The 24949-nt window shown below is 44.1% G+C and overlaps 1 protein-coding gene across 2 annotated transcripts in view; it reads right to left on the minus strand.

The window, feature by feature from the left end:
- Window positions 1-24949, minus strand: part of HSF2 (heat shock transcription factor 2) — a 912698-nt gene that overhangs the window by 431142 nt on the left and 456607 nt on the right. For both annotated transcript variants that reach the window (XM_044073756.1, XM_044073761.1), the window contains exon 7: window positions 23785-23866. In XM_044073756.1, coding sequence (XP_043929691.1) covers window positions 23785-23866 — 82 coding nt within the window. The remainder of the gene's footprint in view (window positions 1-23784; window positions 23867-24949) is intronic.

Here is a 24949-nt window from a genome sequence, read left to right on the forward strand (position 1 = left end):
TTGTTGCTTGCCCAAAGTCTTTATAACATAATTTCCTTTTTAAACTCCGAGTTCCTATATGCAAAATATGTTTTTTCTCCTATTATTTCTGGCATTGCCATCAATATTATCCAGTTCTTCTCTATAATTCGCTTTACTTCCTTAGTATTAATATTAAAAGTTGTAACATATCTAGTTATTCTCTTTCTTTCATTGATTCTATTTGCTGTTCCTCATTTCCCCCCAAAATTGGTTTATATTTATTCTGTCTTTCCTTAGTTATTTGTTGATGGACCTCATTCACAATCTCCTCTTTATACCCACTATTGATAAACTCTTCCATCATACCCTTACTTTGCTCACTAACTTTTATATCTTCGGTATTTAATGTACTTACCCTAATCAACTGGGCCTTCAGGACACCTTTAAATGTATGGGGTGCATGCATACTGCATCTATTCACATATTGGTTTACATATACTTCTTTTTTATGTATACTGGTTTCAATTTTCCCATTCTTTTTGTACAAATCTATATCCAGAAATGTAATTTTCTCTCCTGAAGCGGACATCTTGAACTCCAAAACATGAGTAGTCGAGTTCAAATATCTCATATACTCATCTATCTATTCAAATTGAGAATATTTGTTCCTTATTAGAACTTGTGTTAACAAAAAATATCTTTAATTTTGATAATGAACCCTATTTACAACTAGCAGGGGTGGCAATGGGCACCCCTGTGGCGAATACATATGCCAATTTGGTACTGTATGAATGGGAAAAGCAATACATATGCAGTCAGTATAATACTTTAAATAATAGGGTTTGTTTTTATCAAAGATTTGTGGAGGACTGCTTTCTAATTTGGGGTGGCAGCATACAGGAACACCCTGGGGGCAGCGGTGAGACCAAAGTTTAGCACTCTGAACTGATAATGATTGGCTCCCAGCCAGAAGCAGAAGACCCTCCGAGAGCGCCTGTCCATCTTGATGTGATAGTACGCGTCTTGGAGGTCCACTGAGCACATCCAGTCGTTTATCTGCAGAAAAGGCAGAATGGACTGGAGAGTGACCATCTGGAATTTTGTCTTGGCAACTGACAGGTTTAGGGTTGAAAGATCCAAGATGGATCTTAAGTCCACCGTTTTCTTTGACACCAAAAAGAATCTGAAATAGATGCTTGATCTGGATTGGTCTGAGGGGATGGGCTGGATGACTTGCTTTTCGAGCAGCTTGGAAATTTCCACTGCTGCCTCCTCCCATAATTTCCACTGCTGCCTCCTCCCATTGTGTATATGTGAGACATCCGGGAGGTGTTTGGGAGGAACTGGGGGTTGAAGGAAGGAGACAGAGTATCCTCTGGATATAATCTGCAACACCCAACGATCATCTGTGATCAACTCCCAGGCTGCTGGGTGCAGAGAGAGAGACGTCCCCCGACTGCCTCCAGAGACGAGCAGTCAGGCAACTCTTCAGGGCTGCTGCAAGGGACTGTCCGGTTAAGAAAACCCAGACCCTTGGTTCCTCAGACCCCATCTGCCATGAAGACTGTGTCTATTATATCCTCCTTTGCCTCTGGGGGAAGGCGAGTCCTGAGCATCGTGGGAAAAGCCCTGAGATTTTCGGAACCACATCTTCTTCATGCACGCTAATTCAGGGAAAAGGATTGTTACAGGGTTGAGAAGCGTATTCCAATGGCAGACAAGGTCTTACCATCTTTCCCACTCTGGACTACAGTGCCTCGAATGGTCTTGGCAAAAAGTGTAGAACTGTCATAGGAATCATTAGTAAAAGACACCTTGAAGGGCTCCAAGAATGTATAAAACCAGAGACAAGCATGAAGCCTGATGGCAACTCCTGTTCCGGCCGTCCTAGAGGCACCGTCAGTAGCATGTGAGAGGAGCCTCATGGAAGTGTTGGATATAGAAGATACACTTTCTTCTCCTTCACTGACATGGACCCCAGGGCACACTCAGCAACCTCTTTGACCAGGTCCTACTGTAGTCTGATGACATGTGCCATGTAGTTCGGGCGCATGCAAGGCAAACATGGCTGAAGTGTATGCCCACCTCCTGAAACAGTCCAAGGCTCGAGACGATCGGTTTGGCGGATGGACCGTAGAGCTCTCCTGAGTGAGCTCTTTCTTGGTGGCTGCCGCAACCACCATGGCATCAACCGGGGATCCCTTCGACCAGTGCCACCTGTCCGATGGGACACTTAGAATTTTATCAGGGCCCTTGGGAATGGGCTCCACCATGTTCGGTTGCTTCCATGCACAGGATGAAATTAAGTCCATGAGCAATCAGCTGGAGGGGACACCCAGGAGGTAAGAGGGTCCTGTGCCAAACGCCTCCAGGAACACTCATTCATGTTGAGTTTTTGGATAGACCACCCCCCACACTGACGTAGAATTTCCATGATGTCTCCAAAGGGGTGGGGGACTCCCCTTCCTCCAAGTCAGTGCCTTCTGTGAGGGACTCCAGTGGGGAGTCCAAGTGCCTCCTTTTGCACGTATGTTTCCAAGGGAGCTCCTCGGGGGGAGGGGGTTCTGGGGAGGACTTGGAAACCTCAGGCCGTTCCTGGGGAGGGAGCTCCTTGGGGTGGAGAGGTGACAGGCTGTCCCTGAGGGGGCAAGATGGCGGATTCCGGACCAGAAATAGAGGTAGCCAGCATGGACTTCGAGGAAGATGACATCAAGGGTCTCAAGGGAGCCGAGAGAACCCTCTCCACTACATCAAAAGCAGAAGGAGAACGAACCCCCGAAGCTGAGAGTAGTACCGGATCCATCATCCTCTGCATCGACGGGGGAGATGGAGCCGAGACTCCGAGTGGAAGGGCCCGCTCTGAAAATCTCAAAGCCGGTGCCTTCCCCTCGAATCTGGCACCCAGACTATGGCTCCGAGAGTTGGATGGCTCTAAACTGGTCGGAGCTAAACCACTCAGGGCAATGGTCAGCATCAAGGTACCTGGGACCACCGCGCTGACCCCTCTCGACACTGGGAAATCTCAGACCCGAACACTCTAAAACTGGGGGTTGGAACGGAGAAGGAGCAATAGGAAGAAGGCAGACTGCATGCTCCCAGCCCCAGAGGGGGAGGTGCAGGCAAAACCCCCATCTGGATCTGGGTCCGGATGACTTTCTGTATCATCCTGTCCACCTCGGCTTCAAAAAGACTACTGGTGGACCGGACAGAGGAAGCTACTGGAACGGGCATGGAGAGGCACCAAACAGAGGCCGAGAAGGGATCGGGCCCAGGAGACCTCCGGCAAGAAACGAGGCGACCAGAGCCTAGAGGAACCTGGGCTGGAATCTGGGTGGGATTTGTCTAGGGCTCGGCCGAAGAAGCACGGTTGGGTGACTGCTTTCTGGGCCTATCTCACTCCTTGTGGCAATGTTTATCCCCGTCCCCGGACTTCTTGGTGGGAGGTTGAGTCTCAGAGGCCGGGGAGGAGGAAGATGAAGCAGAGGCCTCAGAAGAAGATGTAGGAAGGAGGCCTTTCACAATAAGTTTGTTCCTCCTGTTGATCAATGAGCGGGGGGGGGGGTTGAAGCCAGCATAGATCGAACAGGAGGTGTCCAGGTGCTGAAGGCCCAGACATTCAACACACAGAGTGTGGCCATCAGAAGGGGGTAGCTTTTGGCCCCACTTGGTGCATTTCCTAAAGCCTGGCTTGGGGTTTACAGCCATGGCAGAAGGCGGCTCAAAAACACACACTCACTAGACAGGAAAGTAAGAGCGAGGTTTTTTTCCCCTTCTTTCAAAGAACCAATGCCTTAGTGGAAAGAACACAGTAGGCTATAGAAAGTACAGTTTTGTACCTACCATAAATGTAGATGTTCGAGGATCCACATTGCTGCAGTCATAACCTGTGGGTAGTCCGCTGTCCTCGGTCGGCCCGAATACCGAAGTGTTAGGCTGGCGTCGGTCATGGCGCTCAGGACTGACGTCAGCACGCAGTGGTACTTAAGCGCATGACCGATGCCATATCCTCAGTCTTTCTTGCCCCAGATGTCAGAAGGCCTAGAAAAAAGGAAAGGCCATAGCCACAATAGAAATACCCAACAACCAACATAGAGAAATTAATAATTATCTCAAAAGAAACACAGCAACCCCAAACTATAGAGGGGAAGGAGGGAGGGAAAATTGGACTGCAGCAATGTGGATCCTCGAACATCTACATTTATGGTAGGTACAAAACTGTACTATGTTCTTCGTCTCACATTGCTGCAGTCATAACCTGTGGGTAGAATCCCAAAGCAAAGGTAAAGGGAGGCTGGCAAACTAAAAAGCATTAGGAGCTGCTAACATGCCCTGTAAAACTGCAGTGGCAAACCCAGCCCTAGACTTGGAATAAAGAGGGAGATGGTAATGTTTAGTAAAAGTGTGCACTGAACTCCAAGTAGCTGCCTAAAAATATCCTTAGTAGCTACCCCCCTTAAAAAGGCAGCAGATGTGGCAGTAGCCCTAGTGGAATGAGGTCTGATCCCAGCAGGAACATCCTTTCCATGATGAGAATAACAAAAAGTAATACAATGGCCAATCCACTTAGAAATAGTTTGTTTTGAAACAGGTTTTCCTTGTGAACCCAAGGCAAAAGAAATGAATAATTGTTGAGACTGCCTGAACCCTTTAGTTCTGCTCAAATAGTAACGTAACTGCCTGTGAATATCCAAAGAATGCAAAATTTTTTCCCCCTTATTTAGGGGATCAGCATAAAAAGTAGGCAAATGAATAGATTGGTTTAAGTACACATTAGAAACAACTTTAGGCATAAAAGTAGGATTAGTACGCAGGGATACCCTATCCTTATGAAATATCAGGAAGGGTTCAACTGCCATGAGAGCCTGTAATTCAGATACCCTCCTAGCAGACGTAATGGCCAACAAAAAAGCAGTCTTCCAAGACATAAACTTCAACTCAGATGTAGCTGCAGGTTCAAAAGGAGGTAAAGTAAGCTTTTCCAACACAAAGTTGAGATCCCAGGAAGGAGTAGGAGCTCTACGTGGGGGTCTTATGTTCTTTGCCCCTCTAAGAAATTGTTTAAACAAAGGGTGAGAGAATAAAGGTGGGTCACAGTCATAGTGAGCAGAAATGGCTGCAGCATGAACTTTCACGGAGGCGAAAGACAAACCCTTGTCTAATAATTCTGTAAGGTACTGTAGTGTAACACTCAAATTAGGCACTGAAACATCAAAGCTCTTTGTTGTGCTCCAAAGAAAAAATCTCCTCCATTTATCAGCATAAACTTTCCTTGTACTAGGCCGTCTGGCTTCCAAAATGACATTCAAAACTTGCTGAGGAAGCTGCGACCCCCCAGGGTCTAAGACAGAACAAGCCAGGCTGTCAGATGCAGGGACTGTATCTTGACGTTGAGGAAATGATTGCTTGCCTGGGTCAAAAGGTGTGGAATTAATGGCAAAGGCCAAGGAGGCTCCCGTACTAAACTCCTCAGCAGAGGGTACCAGTGCTGACGTGGCCAATCTGGAGCTATTAGAATCATGCAAGGCTTGTCCTGTCTGACCTTCAAGAGCACCTTGGGAAGGAGAGGCAGAGGAGGAAAGGCATAGACGTGAAGGTTGTTCCAACTGAAAGATAGAGCATTCACTTTCCAAGCTTTTGGGTGAAACATCTTTGTGCAAAATTTTGGCAGTTGGAAATTTAGTGGAGAAGCGAACAGATCTATGTCTGGAGTTCCCCAAGCCACTGTCAACTGCTGAAATACATGAGGATCCAATTTCCACTCGTGGGGATCCACCATCTGTCTGCTCAAAACATCTGCTAAGGAGTTCTGTGCTCCTGGCAGAAACCTTGCCTGAAGAGTGAGGTGCAAACTCAGAGCAGTCTCCCACAAAATCATAGCTTGTCTGCAAAGAGGGTACGAATGGGTTCCCCCTTGCTTGTTGACGTACCACATGACTGTTGTGTTGTCTGTTTGAATCAACACCTGTCCCGGTTGAAGTAGATCCTTGAAAGCCATCAGAGCAAATTGGACTGCTAACATCTCCTTCATGTTGATATGCAAATGCTGTAGTCTGGTAGGCCACGTGTCTTGAATCCATTTCCCATTGAAGTGTGCTCCCCAAGTCACGTCTGAGGCATCTGTCGTTAAAATCTGACTCGCCTCTGGTCGGGTCATAGAGAGTCCCTTGTTTAGGTGACATTCCTGAGCCCACCACAAAAATTCCTTTTGGATGCAAGGTATTATCTGAATGACAGTGCCCAAATCGTGGCAGTGTTGAGTCCATACACTTTTGAGATACCATTGTAGCTTCCTCATATGTAGTTTGGCATTGGGAAGTACCAGAATACAAGATGCCATGAACCCCAAGGCTTGAAGGACTGTCCTTGCAGTCAGCCTGGACAGTAGGGATAATTGCTGGAAGTAAAGGGGAAGATTTCTTTGTTTGTCCGGGGTCAGAAAAGCCATCTGAGAGGCTGTATTCAGTCTCACACCCAGAAAGCACATGTCCTGAGAGGGTACTAGACTGGACTTTGATTCGTTCACAGAATACCCTAGGCACCTTAGCACTGCCATTACATACTGTAGATGCTGAAGTAATTTGATTTTGTCTTGAGCAAGAATCAGGCAATCGTCCAGATAAGGATAAATTTGTATTCCTCTTAGTCGTAAGAAGGCTATCACAGGAGCCAGGACCTTTGTGAACACCCTGGGCGCAGTAGATAAGCCAAAGGGCAATGCAGAGAACTGATAATGAAAAGTACCAGCCCGAAAACGCAGGAACCTCCTGCAACTGGGCCTGATAGGAATGTGAAGATAAGCCTCTTTGAGATCCAGAGTTACCATCCAGTGATCTTTGCCTAGCATAGGCAGAAGTTGCTGCAAAGTTAACATCTTGAATTTTGGAATGTCTAGGTATGTGTTGAGAATAGACAAGTCCAGAATTGGCCTCCAAGTGTTTCCTTTCTTTGGCACAAGGAACAGGCGAGAATAAAATCCTAGGCCTACTTCTGACGGAGGGACCCCCTGGATAGCCCCCATTTTTAAAAGTAAAGAAATCTGCTTGTGAGCCTCCAGCTTTTGCTGAGGAGGTACGTCCGGCATGCCTTTGAAAGGAGGCAAGGTGTGAAAATAAAACTTGTAGCCTCGATCTATAATGTCCAACACCCATTTGTCCTGGGTGACTAAAAGCCAATTTTGCTTGAAAAGTGCCAATTTTCTTCCTAGAGGAGCTGCCAGACAGGAGGGATCTGGCAGCTGGAGATACAGGTCATTGGGTCTGTTTACGAAAAGGCTGACCCCTGCCCTCACCAGAAGATTGTGCAGGGGAACTCCACGTCCTAGGTCTGAAAGAACCCTGAGCATGAGCTATGCCCCTACCACGTCTAGATCTGCCCCTAGACTGCAAATCAGAAGAAGGATAAGCCCATCCTTTGCAGGCCAATTCCTGCTAAACTTAGGGGGCTGCACTTGCAAAAATTCCTTAACTGTCTGCATGGACTTAGCTTTATCTTCCATTTTCTTCAAAACTGACTCCACAGGAGAACCAAAAAGAACTTCAGACTGAAGGGGAGTATCCAAAATTCGAGCTTTAACATGCTCTGACAAATTCTGATCCTTAAGCCAGGCGTGCCTACGAATAACTGAACCAGTGGCAGCCACCCTGGAAGAGGCCTGAAGAGCATCAAAGCCACACTGCAAGGAATGCTTACCTACCTGATCAGAGGCATGAACTAAATCCTGCAATTCCTTACACTCTATGCCCTCAGCCAAAGCATCTACCTTAGATTTCAACTGACTTAACAAAAAATTCTGGTACTTCAACATATGAAACTGGCAATTTAAAGCTCTCATAGCTAGAGTAGAGGAGGTATACACTTTTTTACCCCACCTATCCAAAGCTCTAGAATCTTTATCCAGAGGAACTGGATTCTTTACAACAGAAGCCCTGACACCCTTAGGTCCCTGGCTAATAGTTTCCGGGTCAGCTCTAGGACTCTTATACAAATATTTATGGGCCTCTGGAACTCTGTAATACCTGTCTGGCTTGACAGGGGCAGGAGGTAAAGAATCAGGATTAAGGGAAGCCTCAGAAAAAAACATCCTGAACAACATCCAAAATGGGGAATGGCCAAGGGCCTATGCTGTGGTAAAAACAAAAATTCCCTAAGCCTCTTACGAGAATCTGAAAAATCCTGACCTTCCCACTTAAAATGCTCCCTCATGGAATGCAGGGTTTCAGAAAAGGAAAAATCCTCTGGAGGAGAAGCAGAAGGACAGGAATCCTCTGCATCCGAATCAGAATAAGGAGGAAAATCCTGAACGTCCTCAGCTGAAGACTCAGAGTAATCTGAGGAATGCTCCAATCCCTCCACCTCTGTCTCCACCCTAGGCCTCTTATCCGGAGGGGGCATAGAACCTCTGATTAAAGTAATCAAATCCTCTGCCATTTTCAGCATATGTTTTTTAGGAACAGAACCTGCAGAACTAGGGCTGACGCCTGTGCCAGAAAGACCAGGCCTGGCTTTAGAAGGGGCTTTAGTGACAGAAGAAGAAGGCCTAACAACCTTATGTAAAGAAGGAACTACAGAAACTTGAGAGGCCCCCTCGGCCTGACCTAACTCCTGGGAGGCAATTTCCTGTAAGATTAAAGGCTCCCCCTGAGATTCAGCTGAAACCTCGGCTGGATCCACAGATTCCACCGTAGTTTCCAAAGAACCGGCGTCCGCAACGGACGACTCATCCTGCTTGGACTTAAACGACTTCTCTTTTCGCTTCTTAGCGGTAGCGGGCGTCGGAGGATCCGACGGCATGTTGTAGTTACACCGCTTACGAAAACAAGTCTAGCACAATCTAACCTGCGTTTAATGGTGCGCTTATTAAATCTAGCGAAAAGCGACACCCGACTACGCCGTGCTCAGGCCCCAAGAAAGGAATACAGAGAGTGGTAGTCCCTATGAGGTATCTGTTTCCCACAAGAAATACAATTATTAACTTTTTCTGACATCCGGATTTAACTGAGGCAAGAAAAGACAAAAATATTCCCCAACGGGGTACTTAGCCCAACTTGGTCTTCGGTCTGAAACTCAGAAACGAAAATTTCAGGACGCCGAACGGCACTTGCAAACGCTGCTTCTGCTTTGGACCATGCGGCAAGAAAGACTGAGGATATGGCGTCGGTCATGCGCTTAAGTACCACTGCGTGCTGACGTCAGTCCTGAGCACCATGACCGACGCCAGCCTAACACTTTGGTATTCGGGCCGACCGAGGACAGCGGACTTACCCACAGGTTATGACTGCAGTAATGTGAGACGAAGAACATCTAGGAAGAGAGAAGAGAGATGAAAAAGAGAAGACAGAAGTCCAGGAAAAAAACCTTGACTTACCAACAGGAAACTTGAAGCTAACAGAACGCGATGCTAACTGAACTTGCAGCAAATGAGATCTGGGGGGAGGAGGGAACAGGAATATTACTGGTGGTGGGAGGGGGGAGCTTGGCGCTTGGATCCGATGCTGGAAAATGGGTTTGAGTTAGATCCATACTGGATCTGTATTCCCACAGGTTGAAGATCAAATGAAAACAACTTCAGATCAAAGTTTGTGTCCCATGAAAGAGGGACAGCTTTTCCTTGGTGGGTTCAAATGAAGGACACCCTTGAGAAACTGCTTTACCTCAAGCCTAAAAAAGCAGTGGGGGTGGGGGGGGGGGTCTAGAGGCAAGCATGCAGAAACAATCAGATAAGTGTGCTTTAAAATTAGAAGAGTAGGCTACACCAACTCTTAGTAGCGCTCATCTAACAGATTACACCACAAAAATGCAAACTAAGGGCACTTACCTAAACAAACACAGGAAAGAATGATACCAATAACTGAGAGTAGGAACTGACAGACGTGTGCGAAATCTGTGTTCGGACTGGTAGCAAGATAGTCTTGTGATCTTCCACTCATATGCCCCCTTGTACACTTAACACACAAGTTTTAGTTATACATCAGATTCATGGCCCTATGAAAGGGTTTGGCTTTAGTAACCTAGCAGGAATTGCAGGTTATTTGGAGAGATAACCCAACAGTTTGGAATACACTGCAACAGTGATCTAAGGAAGGACAGAGTACAGTTATATAAGTTGCAGTTATCATAACAGTAGATGTTTGAATTCCTTACTGCTACAGTAGGCTATAACTATTTTGATTATATTCTGCCCAGGATACAACAGCTGGACAGTCCTCAAAAGTCTTCGGTTCCAATACACACAAGTGCCCTGGTTGCTGTCTCTCTATGTATTAGTGAAGAAAATCAACAGCCTGGACACCAATTTTTTCAGGACATTCTTGCCCCCTAAAGGGAGAGAGTCTACTTGTCCTGAAACCCAAAAAGTTATGAACATACAACTTTCATCTCAAAAAGTAACTATATACAGAGAAAGGGGCTGGACAGAGTGCAGCTACTGCAGCAGTGAGGAATTTGAACATCTAATGTTACAAGTGAAACTTGCACAACTGCAGTATGTTCATCGTTCTCACTTCTGCAGTAGTCTTACCATAGCTTATCCATCCTGGGAGGAGGAAAGATTGGGGTTCAGGAGCCGCTGAAGTATTGTTCTACCATAGCCTGTCTGGACCTGGAAAAGGAATCCTGTTAGAAATGCTTTATAAAAGTATATACAGAGGACCAAGAAGCTTCCCCTAGAATGCTTTTGGAGTCCAAACCTTTCCAATATACCATCGAAGACAAAGCTCTAGTGGAATCTGCCTGGAATAGATTTGTCATAGTGGGAATAACAAAAAACAATAGCAAGGGACAACCATCTAGAATAGTCTGTTTTGACACAGGCTCCCCTCTCTGTGTCCAATCATAGGAGATAAAAACCTGTTCAAGTTTCCTAAAGGATTTTGTTCTGTTACGATAAAACCAGTGTAGCCCATGCAGGTTCAGAGTTTGGAGAATCCTTCTCCCTTATTTTTAAGCTCTGAGAAAAATTTGTCTGGAGTGTGACATTTATTCAGAATAACCCTTTCTCTACAGAAAACTAAATAAGGTTCCCCTAGACAGCTTGCAGTGCAGGTACTCAACTGTTCTGCCTTCTGTAAGAAGAATAACAGTCTTCCAAGTTATGAATCATAAATCAGCCAGACGAGCTGGTTCAAAGGGAGACAAAGTTAACTTTTCCAGAACAAAGTTGAGAGCCTGAGTAGGTGCCACTTGTTTCCTAGGTGGACTTAAAATTTAAAACCCCATTTAAGAACTGTCTGACCAAAGACAGGGAAGAAAGGGAAAGACCATTGGGTAGACATGTTGAAATGGCTGAAAGATGAACCCTAATGGAGGAATAAGACAGCTTAGAGGATAGTAACTCACACAAAATATTTAAGAAATAGTGGTACATGATCCCTGGCTGGGCCATAGTAATTAGTGAGGAATGAACTAGAAAGTACAGTTTTGTACCTACCATAAATGTAGATGTCTGATAGGTATGCATCTGCAGTCCTTACATATGGGTTGTCCTGCCTCAGGCAGCCCTTCGGTCGGCCGGATTCCAAAGTCTGGGTCCGGCGGCTGATGTCGCCTTCCCGACGTCCAGAGCCTGGGGTATAAAAGTGTCAGCCGACGCCATCTTCCTCAGTTTTTCTTGCCCCAGATGCCAGGTGCCCTCTAAGAAAGGCTAAATTTGGTAGAAATACAAAATATTGCAAACATGCACAGTAATATAAAACAAATACACCATAATAGATAACCCCAGCTAGCTATAAGAGGGATAAGTACCCAAGAAGTACCACAGAGGGAAGGAGGGTAAACCTGACTGCAGATGCATACCTATCGGACATCTACATTTATGGTAGGTACAAAACTGTACTATGTCCTTCAAGGATGCATCTGCAGTCCTTACATATGGGTAGAATACCATAGCCAAGCTGGGGGTGGTAGGCTCTAAGAAAATGATGGTGTAGCTAGAATGCCCTGCAGGACTGCCGTAGCAAAGCCTGCTCGGATCTGGAATATAAGGGTAAATTGTAATGCTTGGAAAATGTATGCACGGAGCTCCATGTAGCAGCTTCTAAAATGTTCTGGTAGCCACGCCTCTTAAGAAGGCTGTGGAGGTGGCTGTAGCTCTGGTGGAATGAGGTCTGATGCTAGCTGGCACAGCTTTTCCATGATAAGAATAGCAGAATCGAATGCAATTTCCTATCCATTTTGAAATTGTCTGTTTGGAAATTGCTTTTCCTTGAATACCTGCAGCATATGCTACCAACAGCTGGTCAGTTTTTCTGAAAGTCTTAGTTCTGTCCAAGTAGTAGCGTAACTGTCTGTGAATGTCCAGGGTATGCAGAAGTTTCTCTCCCTTGTTTTGTGGGTTTGGAAAGAAGGTAGGCAGGTGAATAGCTTTGTTCAATGAGACCCTGGATACCACCTTTGGCATGAATGAAGGATTGGTTCTCAAGGAGACTCTGTCCTGATGAAAAATAAGAAATGGTTGTACTGCCATGAGTGCCTGCAATTCAGATACTCTTCTTGCTGAGGTTATGGCCAGAAGGAAGGCAGTCTTCCAAGACAGGAACTGTAACTCTGAAGATGCTGCTTGTTCAAAGGGAGGTAAAGTCAACTTTTCCAACATGAAGTTAAGGTCCCATGTAGGCACTGATGGCTTTCTTGGAGGATTGATGTTTTTAATTCCTCTTAGAAACTGCCTTAGGAGAGGATGAGAGAAGACAGGTGGATCAGTATTGTATTCTGCTGAAATTGCTGAAGCATGAATTTTTATGGAAGAGTAAGAAAGGCCATTATGGAGCATGTCTGCCAAGTATTCCAGGATATGTGCCATGCTCATCACTGTGGCATCTAGGCCCTTTGCGGTGCTCCAAGTGTGGAATCTTTTCCATTTTGCTGAATATGTCTTTCTCGTGGAAGGTCTGCGACCTTCCATGATGATATCCTTCACTCTCTTGGATAGCTTTTCCTGGTGAGGAGTCAAGGTATTCTCCAGGCTGTCAGCTGCAGGGTTTTCAGGCTGGAGTGCAGAGTTTTGTAATTGTGCTGTGTCAGAAGGAGTGTCCATAGTGGTAGAGGCCACGGTTTCGTGTGTGACAGGCTCCGTAACAGTGGGTACCAGTGCTGCCTTGGCCAGTCCGGGGCTATTAGAATCACTTTTGGCTGCTCTGTCTTGATTTTCAGTAAGACCTTGGTCATTAGTGGGAGTGGTGGAAATGCATACACTGTTAGAGTATTCCAACTGAAAGAGAGGGTGTCCACTTCCCATGCTTGTGGGTGGTATGTCCTTGTGCAGAATTTCTTCAGCTGATGATTGTGGTGGGAGGCAAAAAGATCTATGTCCGGCCTCCCCCATGATTGTGTTATCTGAAGGAAGATGTCTGGGTGCAGCATCCATTCGTGTGGGTCCATGGTATTTCTGCTTAGGCTGTCCGCCAGTATATTGTCTTTTCCTGGCACAAACTGGGATTGCAGCTCTATATTGAGTTTTAGGGAAAGTTCGCAAAGATTCATTGCTAGTCTGCTAAGAGGGTAGGAATGGGTACCTCCTTGCTTGTTTATGTACCACATAACTGTGGTATTGTCTGTCCTTATTAGCAGGTGGCCTTGATGTAGAAAGAGCTTGAAGGCCTCGATTGCATGAATCACTGCCAGCATTTCCTTTTGGTTTATGTGCATGCGCAATTCTTTCTGAGACCATAGACCTTGGATGCATCTGTCCTCCATATGTGCTCCCCATCCATGGTCTGAAGCGTCCGAGGTAATGGTTTGGCTGGTTACTAGTTTGCTGAAAGGCAGGCCCCTGTTTGGCTTGCTTGGGCCCACCACAGGAATGCCTTTTGAAGGCATGGAATGAGTGGTATCAAAGCTTCTAGGCTGTGATTGTGCTGAGACCATAAACTCTTTAGGTACCATTCTAGTTTTCTCATATGCAGCCTTGCTTGTGGAATCAGAAGAATGCACTATGCCATGTAACCCAGGGCCTGCAGGATTTTCCTTGCAGTCATCTGAGTTTGTTTTGTTAGATTTTTGAAGTAATCCGGTAGTTGTCTTTGTTTTTCTTCTGTGAGAAAAGCCATTTGGGTGGTTGTATCTAGTTCCACACCCAGAAAAGTTATTCTTTGGGATGGCACAAGTCTTGACTTGTGAATGTTGACTGTGTATCCCAAGGCCTATAGTAGGCGGATGGCATAATTCAAATGTTTTTCCAAGGTTTGTTGGCTGTCTGCTTGTATAAGGCAGTCGTCCAGATACGGGTATATTTGAATCCCCTGAAGACTGCAGTGTGCAATTACTGATGCCAGGCATTTCGTGAATACTCTGGGCGCAGTAGATAAGCCAAAGGGCAATGCTGAGAATTGATAATGCTCTGAACCTGCAAGAAATCTGAGGTGTCTTCTGCAACTTTGTCTGATAGGGACATGCAGGTATGCCTCCTTGAAGTCTAGAGTTACCAGCCAAGACCCCTTGCCCAGCATGGGAAGGAGTTGCTGTAGGGTCAGCATTTTGAATTTTGGCACAATGAGATAAGTATTCAGTGCGGACAAATCGAGAATAGGCCTCCATTGTTTTTCTTTTCTTGGGACAAGGAATAGTCTGGAATAAAATCCTTGTCCTTGTTCTGCGAGAGGAACCTTTTCTATAGCTTTCATTTGCAATAGGTTGGCAATATGTTTCAAAGCCTCTGCCCTCTGATTTGGTGGCAGGTTTGGCATTCCCTTTCTTTCTGGTAATGTATGGAAATGGAACCTGTATCCTTTGTCTATTATTTGCAGTGTCCATTTGTCCCTTGTAATACTGTGCCAATTTCTTGAGAATAAAGACAACTTTCCGCCCAAAGGTGCTTCTAATTGAGCCCTGGTCGGCGGGGTCAAGGTGAATTCATTGAGTCTGTCCTTGTGCAGCAGTTGTTGGACCTGCACTATCTCTCTGGTTAGGAGGCTGCCATTGACGTCCTCTGTAGGAGCCTCTAGCTTGCCCTCTACCTCTGGCACGCCTGTTCTTGCCTCTTTGAAATCTCTCTTCTGGAAAGGACCAATTCTTAGAAGGCCAATTTCTGCTGAATCTTGGTGGTTGTACCTGGAGGAAATCTTTGACTGTTTGTACAGATTTTGCCTTTTCCTCAAATTTCTTTAAGACCTCTTGAGCAGTGGAGCCAAATAACTTTTGCTTTTCCAGTGGAGCACCCAGAAGCTTAGCCTTAACATGATCTGGCAGAGATTGTTCCTTCAGCCAGGCATGTCTACGTATGACTGCACCTGTCATTGCTGACCTACATGAAGCTTCCAATGCATCATAACCACACTGCAAGAAATGGTTGCTAACCTGTTGTGAATTATGTACCAGATCCTGAAGTGACTTACGATCTAGGGGTTCAGGCAAAGACAGTTTTTTCTGCAATTCATCTAACAAATACTCTTGGTACTGTATCATATGAAATTGACAATTTAAAGCTCTCATAGACAGAGTGGAAGAAGTGTACACTTTTTTACCCCATCTCTCTAAAGCCCTGGACTCCCTTTCAGAGGGGAGTGGATTTTTAGTAGTGGCAGCTGCAACCCCTTTAGGACCCTGGGAAATAGTTTCTGGGTCAGCACAGTGGGCCTTGTACAGGAAATGATGCGAGTCCGGGACCCTGTAGTACCTACCGGGTTTAACAGGAGCCGGAGGAAGGGTGTCAGGGGTAGTGCTAGACTCAGAATACACATAATCAATGACACTTAAAACAGGAGGGACAGCCAAAGGTCTATGCTGAGGTAAATGAAGAAAAGTCCTTAATCGCTTCCTGGAATCGGAGAATTCCTGGCCCTGCCATTGGAAATGCTCTCTCATGGAGTGAAGGGTCTCCCCAAAGGACAGCTCTTCAGGAGGGGAGGCAGAGGGAATAGATTCCTCTGCATCAGAATCCTCATAGGCCGTGAAGGCCTCCTCCTGGTAGTCTGATAGAGCAGACCCATCAGAGGCCTCATCAGAGGACTGAGGTTCAGCAGACTCAACCCTGGGCCTTTTGTCTAGTGGGGGTTGAGAGCCCCTGTCCGGGTGAGGCTGAGAGCCCCTAACTAAGGAAATAAGGTCCTCAGCCAAACTTAGTATCTGAGAACCTGTAGAGGATCCCTGAGAAATAGACTTGGGAGGCAGAGTTTTTTGTTGCTTAGCAGCTTTAGCCCTAGTGAAAGCTTTTATGGACATGGATGCAGGGGGCCTGGCTGCCCCACGTGCTGGAGTAGTTTTGTCTAGGGGAATGGTGTCGGTAGGTTCCTGAACACTGGTTTCCGAGGGTAATTCTATAACCGACTCAGAAAAGGCCTCCAGGACCGAGGCTGACGGTTGAGCGGTTTCTACGGACGGAAGTACCAAGGACTCTGTTTCAGCCGAGACCGAGACACTCGCGGCAGGCCTAGGAGCGGTTTCAGCCGAAACCACGGTCCGCGTGTGTCGGTCCTTGTCCTTCCGTTTCTTGGTTAAATGAGAAGTCGGAGTCTCCGACGGCATTTTATAAGAGAAACTAGCCCAAAAAAATTCCTCTGCAAACTCCGACCGACGCCTAAGAGTGTGTCGATTAAAGGAGGCACAGGCAGTATAGGCCGAGACGTCGTGGTCTGGGCCTAGGCAGGGGAGGCAGTAGGAATGGAAATCCTTATGAGGTATTTGTTTCCCACAAGTCAAGCAATTATTAACTTTAAGCTTTTGATCTGACATCGGTTGAGGCAAGAAAGAGTCCCCAACGGGGTACTTAGCTTTTTGAAGTCTTCGGTAGCTGAAGTTACAGGAACTGGCCGACCGGCACTTGCGAACTGCTTCTGCTTCGGGCACCACGCGGCAAGAAAGACTGGGGAAGATGGCGTCGGCTGACACTTTTATACCCCAGGCGCTCTGACGTCGGGGAAGGGGCGACATCAGCCGACGCCGGACCCAGACTTTGGAATCCGGCCGACCGAAGGGCTGCCTGAGGCAAGACAACCCATATGTAAGGACTGCAGATGTATCCTTGAAGGACATCATCCTTTCCCACTTGTAAACAAAAGATTTTCCAGTAGCAGGTTTTATTGCCTCCTATACTACCTGCTGTACATCCTCATGAAAAGGGTATCCAAAAAGGCATGAAAACTGAATCATCCAGTCAGTCTTAAGTTCTTTAAGACTGGAATGTATCAAACTTCACCTGTCTTATGTGAGCAGATCTAATCTATGAGGAAACATGTGGTAAGCGTCCGAGGCCAATTCTATAAGAAGGGAGAAAGTAGAGTTGGGCAAGTCGTACTTACCTGTAACAGCAGGGCCTTACTGGCATATGGGTAGTAGTGCCCTGCAACCCTCCCTCTGGCAGTTTATCAAAGCTTAGTGCTTCTCCCACTGACTCCATGTGTATGTGGGTGTGAAGGACTAAATCACCTGGCAGTACAGACACGGCCTTACAAACCCACTGACAGAACCCTTTCAATTTTCTGAAGTCCAGCAGAAAGAGAAGATGCAAACGCAAGCTTTGCAAACACCTACTATTCCAAACAAAAAGGCAAACCCATCCAACGATAAGGCCATTGAAAACACTCTGAGGCAATTATTGACATCAATATATATACATCCAACAAAAAGGGATAGTGGGAGGGTACTGCCAATAAGGGAGGATGTTCCACAAACATCTACTGTTATAGGTAAGTAGGACTTGTGCAATTATAACATGTTCAACAAATACACTGTCTTACTGGCATATGGGTAGACTTCCAAAACTTATCCAACCTGGAAGGAGGGAGGATAAGGGTCCAGGAACACCTGGAGAATAGTTCTTGTGAAGCCTGGATTAAAAAAAAAAAAGACATCCAGCTTGCAGTACTTCACAAAAGCATGGACAGATGACCAAGTTGCTGCCTCTAGAACACTACTAGAGTCCTCTCCTTTCCAACACACCAGTGAAGAGGAAAAAGACCTGCTGGAATGCATCTTTACCTTGCCAGGATTCAGCTTGCTATGGTGAGTGTAATAAAAAAACAATAGAGGACAACTAACATGCAATGGTTTGCTTACAGACAGGTTGAATTTTGCTCTTGTGGAGGAAATAAAAAGCCTTTCAGTTTTTCTAAAGGGTTTCATTCTGTCAAGGAAGTACCTGAGCAACTGATACACATCCAAGGTAGGAAGTTATCCTATCTCTCCGCCTTATTCTTAGGCTCTGGACAAAACATATGGAGATTAAAAGACTGACAGAGAATTCCGAGACCACTGTCAGCATGAAAGACAGATTAGTGAGTAACATAACCTTATTCTATTCCTATGGAAAATCAGGTAAGGTTGTTCCACCATGACAGCTTGCAGCTCAAAAACTTATCTTGCAGATGTTAGAGCAACAAATAAAACTGTTTTCCATGCTAAAAACTTGACATCAGCTTGAGCTGCCTTTTTGAAAGTTAGTAAAGTCAACTTTTCCAGAACATAGTTGAGATCTCACAAAGGAGGAATTTGCTTGAGAGGGTGGTCTCATATGCATTAATCCTTACATGCACTGTTTTACTTAAAGAATATGAAACAAAGAGTGGGATCCACTGGCAAACAAGCAGAGATGGCCACTAAATGCACTTTGATGGATGCATATGATAAGCCATCCTGAAGTAGCTCACATAAGTACTTCAACACTAGAGGGATATTAACCTCACTGGACCCTCTGTTCCTATTTAGGCACAACTTAAATACCTCAGCCATTTGTAAACAAAATATTTTATAGTAGTAGGTTTTCTGGCCTCCTTTAACACCTAACATGTAGCTTCATGAAACAAGTACGTAAACAGAGTCAAGACTGAATCATCCAGGCTGCCAGTTGAAGTGGGGTGTACCAGCCACTCTCGAGACTGTCAGCAAATCCACAGTGCGAGGAAGTCTGTGTTAACTGCCCTTGGCCAATAACATTAAAATGGAGAATTAAGATTGCTTGGTCCAATAGGGGTCACTACAATGTTCTTCGGCATTTCTCTGAACCTTCAGAAGTACATTGTGAATCAGTGCAAAGGGTGAAAATGCATACAGGAACATTCCTGTTCAAAGGAATGACAATGCGTTTGTCATCCAAACATGGCAGCAAGGAAGTCTGGAACTGAATTTCTCCAGCTGCCTGTTTTGAAAGGAGGTGAACAGATCTACTTGAGGTGTTCCCCACATTTGGGCTAGATCCTGGAACACCACTGCCTCAAGCTGCCACTCGTTTAGGTCTGCCCAGGAAATGCTTAGTCTGTATGCCACAACGTACTACTCTGGCAAGATGTACGATGCCTGAAGAGTCACAGAATGCTGTAAAACCAGCTCCTAGGCCATCGCTATCAACCTGTAGAGAGGATAAGGCCTTGTACCCCCTTGTTTGTTGAGAGACGACATTACTGTGGTGTTGTCTGTAACTATCAAAAGAGGACCTGGAGTCCACAGGTTGTGAAGGATTTTCAAGGTGTGAATCACCACCACCATTTCCTTGACACTGATATATTTCCAAGTGTCCTTGGGCCTCTAAGTGACTTGCTCCCCCCACTGCCATTTCTCCCCAGGCGAAGCTGGGAGAGTATGTCTGGACAGACTGTGGCAACACCAGTGGGGAGAAGGGAAGTCCTGGGTTGATACTTAATTATGCTCTCCACCACAGTTAACTACGATGATGAAAGGCAAACCAGCAACTGAGATTCCAGGAAATGAAGGTGCTGGCTCCAACAATTTCAGATATACCACTGAATTGTCCTCCTGTGGAGAAGGACCAGTGGTATCATGAGAATCTTCTCTTGCTGAGGCAATATTCCTCCTAGAGAATTCCAAACACACAATCTTTTAAGACAGGACCTTGTCTTCAGGAAGAAAGACCATTCTTTTGCTGGAGTCTATTAAGCATCTCAGAAAGTCCAGGCACAACTTGAACCCTAGCTGGGAGAGTAAGGCTGAGACATTCTGTAGTGATTCCAAACACCTGGAAGCAGACTCTGCATAGATCAGCAAGTCATCCAAGTAAAGAAAAATATGAAAGGGCACTAGGCCACTACTGAAGCAAGGCATTTGGTAAACACTTGAGGTGCAGTAGACAGCCCAAGGGGCAATAAAGAAAACTGATACTGCAAACCAGCCACACAATTGATCTCCAATATCTTCTGACGTGATGAGCAATGGAGATATGATGACATGCGTCCTTCAAGTCCAGGGTCACCATGAAGCAGTGGTCCGGCAAAACAGGAAGCACCACTTACAAAGTGAGCATCTTGAATTTGAGGGCCTTAACAAAAGTATTTAGAAAGGAAAGGACCAATATCAGTCTCCACTACAGCTGTATTTTGGGAACCAGGAAAATTCTGGAGTAGAAATCTATCATTCTTTCGGAAGGAGGGACTTATTCTATGAATCCTAAGTCCAGCATTTACTCTAGAGAATAAGAGGGAATAAATTCAGGTCTGGCGGGTGAGGGGAATCCTCCTTGAACAGAGACAGATATAGTTTCTACATCCACCTATAACCCCTGTCAACAATATTGAACACTCATTTCTTGGAAACCATGGTCAGGTCACCTCGTTGACAGATAGTATTCAAGATGCAGCACCCGGAGGATAACTTGAAAAAGATGGGTGCCGTGCCTCAGTAGAGTCACAAGACAGGAGGAGGACTGTATTTTTTGGGAAAGAAACCCTCTTGCTAAGTTTGGTGGACATTTGTCCTGCCATTTCCTTTAAGTCCTTTTACTGCCTTGATTTTTGTTTGGCTGGGACTTCTGTTTCGTAGGCCACTAAAATTACACTGCTTATAGGAAAAAAAAACTTGGGAAACAAACATTTTTGACACCCCAAGCATCAGTTTTCATTTGTTATCCCAGAGTTTAAGGATCTGATTAGCTGCTCTACCAAACACACAATAAGACTCATGTGGAACATTCATAATCTTATTTGTTCAACTCCTCAAAAAAGCTCTGGCTGTGCAACCAAACACACCTCCTGACAACACTACTTTCCAGAATTAGTATCAGCCCTTTCCAAGGCACTTTTTCAAAACATGTTTTGGCACTTGAGCCAACATTACAAACAATATCTTTGACCTAGACTTTTTGCTCAATAGGTAATGGATACAGTGAACTTGCCTAAACTTTACATACACTTCAAATCACACTTCCACATATGATTCTAGCCATTTGTCTGGTTTACCTGAAGAGGCTAAATTTGAAGAAGATACTAGGAGGCAAAAAACTACTGAAGATTTTAGTCACACTGGCTGTTTATATAGTTCCCCTCCAAAAAGGCTTAGCCTATAAGCAGCCAGAATGACTGCAAGGGAGGGGATTAGAGCATTGGGAAGCTGGCCAGTTACTGTATCCTTGGCAAGATACAACCCACAGGCTAATGCAGCAGTGGGAATGATGAAGACAGGAGCTTTTTTAGAGGTCCTCTCTCTATGCTCTCTTGGGAGATCTACACAAATGGCTTGCTAACCTATACACATTTTATATAACTGTACATGAATAGGATCCAGCACAAATGCAAGACAATGTCCAATTTTCATCACTAAGATATTTCTCTGTTGCCTCTCAAAAATCTCACTGAAAGTTGCACAGAAACAATCTGCTATATTATTGCCATAAATAGAGCAACCTTGCACATCACTAAACCATATATCTGCAGACTCATGAAAAGATCTGTTAACAGTCTGCCATCAAAAATTACCCTCAAAGTTTCTGATATACTGTCAGATATTTACACTTGAGGTGAAGCAACTGATTTTTCTTTCCTTGTTTTTCAAACATATACTCTTTGGAGTATCTTTTTTATTTTTTTTATTTTTTTAAAAGACACATGTTAATCCATTGTCAGTGATTTCAAGGAACAGAAAAATCTGAGAAGAAATTTATTTAAATGATTTTTAGAAAACCTTGCAGATAGTCTTTTTTTTGCAAGGGGGCATGCCATCACTGCACCCCCCCCCCCCCCCGCCAACCCACCCCTTAAATAATTAAACATACCAACTCAGAGGTCACACAACACTGGAGTAAGATGAAAAATGCACCATCACTGAAAGTAGTTTTGGTGAACATCACTTTAAATTCTTACCTTCACTAAAATTACTATCGATGGCTCGACATGTTCCCTTTTTTTTTTTTTTTAAATATCAGTAGAGGCTAGAGGCACAGCTTCATAGGCGAGATACTCAGTGGGAATGAGTAATAACTGCATTACTGACAACTGTACCTTTTGGGACTGCTGTTCCTAGGGTTCAAGATGAACCTCCAGCAATCAATAACAGTTTTCTCCACACTGGCCTTAAGTTTTCATAACATTAACATTTAAAAAAAAGAAGACTAGCACCAAACGCCTCCTAACATCTAACTGTTGCAGCAATAAACTTTATAAAAAATTACTTTCCTTAGACAACCCCTGCCAAAATTCACATCTGATGTAAAAATCATTAGGTATTGCAGTAATGATACATTTTCTGAGGATGGCAGAAAGACACATATAAGCCACACAATGAACTCAACACACTCTTAATGATGTCAAAATATACAGAGCCAACCTGGTATGACAACTTAAAATGGCAGAAAAAGTAAATGTAATGAGCTATCTGTAATATGAAATTGTAAAGTGCACTCAATAATTCTGAAAAGGTACAAATATCTGAAGACAGCACAGGGTAATTTTGTTTTTCTTTTTTTATTATTAGTGGCAGGAATACAGAATAAGGAAATACATTCTCATGGGCAGGGATACACAGTTTGAAAATTGCTGGAGTAAAAAAAACTTACAACATATTTTATCTTCTTACATAAAAGCCAGAACCACTCTTTTGCCTAAATTAGAATATGCCCTACAATCACCACAGACTAGACAAAACTACCAAGACAAGATACTTAGACTTATACATGAGCCAAACAATGAGCACTATATCATAGTCAACATAGTCAAAAAATGAAACTGGTTACCTGTTTGTAATGTGGCATTAAATTTACTGAACACCCTGACACAAACTCATACATGATTAACAACTGCCCCACCCCCCCAAGAAATAAACACATATTCAAAACTTTGATCTACGACTTAAGAAACAGTACACGAATACTGCTAGGGACAGTACACTAAATACTACCAAAAGCTGGAAAGCCCAACCAACAGAAATATTGTTTCTACTGTGTGTAAAAGTATACAACAAAGATTCAGGACTCCAGCAATGTACTAGCATTCAAAAAGCTCAGAAAACACCACCTGAAAGAAAACAATATAAATGTTTATAACATCCTGGCTACTACTTAATGTATCCGGGTGTGAATCAGCCTAGCCACTACTAACTACTAGCTACCTCATGTTTGAATATACAACTACGAGACAATCTTGTGCACCTACAATATTGAACCACTGCATAAATGTAAATACTTGTCCTAATCAACTACTAGTACATAGATACAAAATCCTCTTGAATCTTGACTTTATCATGATACATCAACTACAGGCCATTCATATGCACTACTGACATGACCCATGTATTTAATCTGCACTTGTTAGCATCGAATGTCGATAATACTCTCATATGTAATAAAGTTTGTGACTGGTAAACAATGTTTCACTGTACAAAACCTGTATATAACCCTTTTATACATGACCAAATTGCTAGAGAACATTCACAGTTTTCACTCCATGAATATCTACCATCACTGAATGATCTATATCATGTCAGAAAATGATTCAAGGACCAGTATAACTACCCTGTTAAATAAAGGTATGGAAAAACACATTTATTATAAAAAAAAGTCCTCAAAGATGCTGATGATGTGTCAGTTTTCAAAGCCACATTTCTTAAGGTATCAAAACATGATCTCAAAAATTGGCCAAGCACCGTAAAATATGAAAACATATACTCTTGACTTACCTTGCCATTGCCAACTGGATCCTGAATGCTCTGTTGTAGTACATTTGGCTTTGCGCTTCCATTAGTGTTAATCATTAACGGCCTATAAAAGTAAAACCTTGTTAGTCAATCTTCAAATTATCACCTGCAAATAAATGTAAAAGTAGCTATGCACCAAAAAAAACACAACAAATAAATGAAATCTGTAAATAACCCACTCTAAGGTTTATTTTTATGCAACAGAAAACTCTTGGTTCAAACAAAATCAAAATGGACTATGGATGTATGCGAGGGTGTATAAATAGAAATATCCCAGTAGAAAGGATTCAAGTGTTTTGCTACTGTACTATGGAAAATTTGATTACCTACAGTGCTGACAGTGAGGCTCAAGTCTGAATGTACAGTGAAAGTCTGCATGGTGCAATGCAATGAACTTCATTTATGGTGCAACCCTGCCAGCCTCTCCTTCGACTAAAATGCGCCTCATCAGTACACGGGATGCAAAAAAAAAAAAAAAACCCTAGAAGATTTAAGAAGTTTTGTGCCAAAGATCCAGTGCAAGTCTCACAGCAACATTCTTCTAAAATATTAAGAATACAATTAGGAAATTGGTTATGTGGCATCTAGTGATATTACCATAAGCAACACTAGCAGAATGTTCTTCAACTTATTGGGTCTTTTGTTCTTCTTATACGGGATAAAACAAGCAATCCAAACTTTGCGCTTGGTTCCTAATCAATATGATTATCAACACACACACACACACACAGACACACACGCGCACACACACAGACACACGCGCGCACACACACAGACACACGTGCACACACACAGACACACGCGCACACACACAGACACACATAGACACACGCGTACACACATAGACACACGCGTACACACACAGTTTCTTTTCAGCCTAAATCAAAGTTAGTAAAACTGGAAATGTAGATTTTCATTTTCATCTAGAAATGTTTTAACTGAAAGAAGTGGTTTAAAATAGGTGGGAATGCAGAATAATAAGGTTAAGGGAGCCTCCCCCACCCCAAGTATGTGCAATTTCAGAAGGAATATGCGTGCATGTATATTTACATACGCATGCACATATTTGTATTATATATAAACAAGGGTGTCAAAATGCAGGGGAGCCTGCCTCTTGTAAAAATAAATAAATAAATTCTTTAGATAT

The sequence above is a fragment of the Protopterus annectens genome, chromosome 1.part1 (genome assembly GCF_019279795.1).
Source record: "Protopterus annectens isolate FY-2018-M chromosome 1.part1, PAN1.0, whole genome shotgun sequence".
NCBI classification, from domain to species: Eukaryota; Metazoa; Chordata; order Ceratodontiformes; family Protopteridae; genus Protopterus; species Protopterus annectens.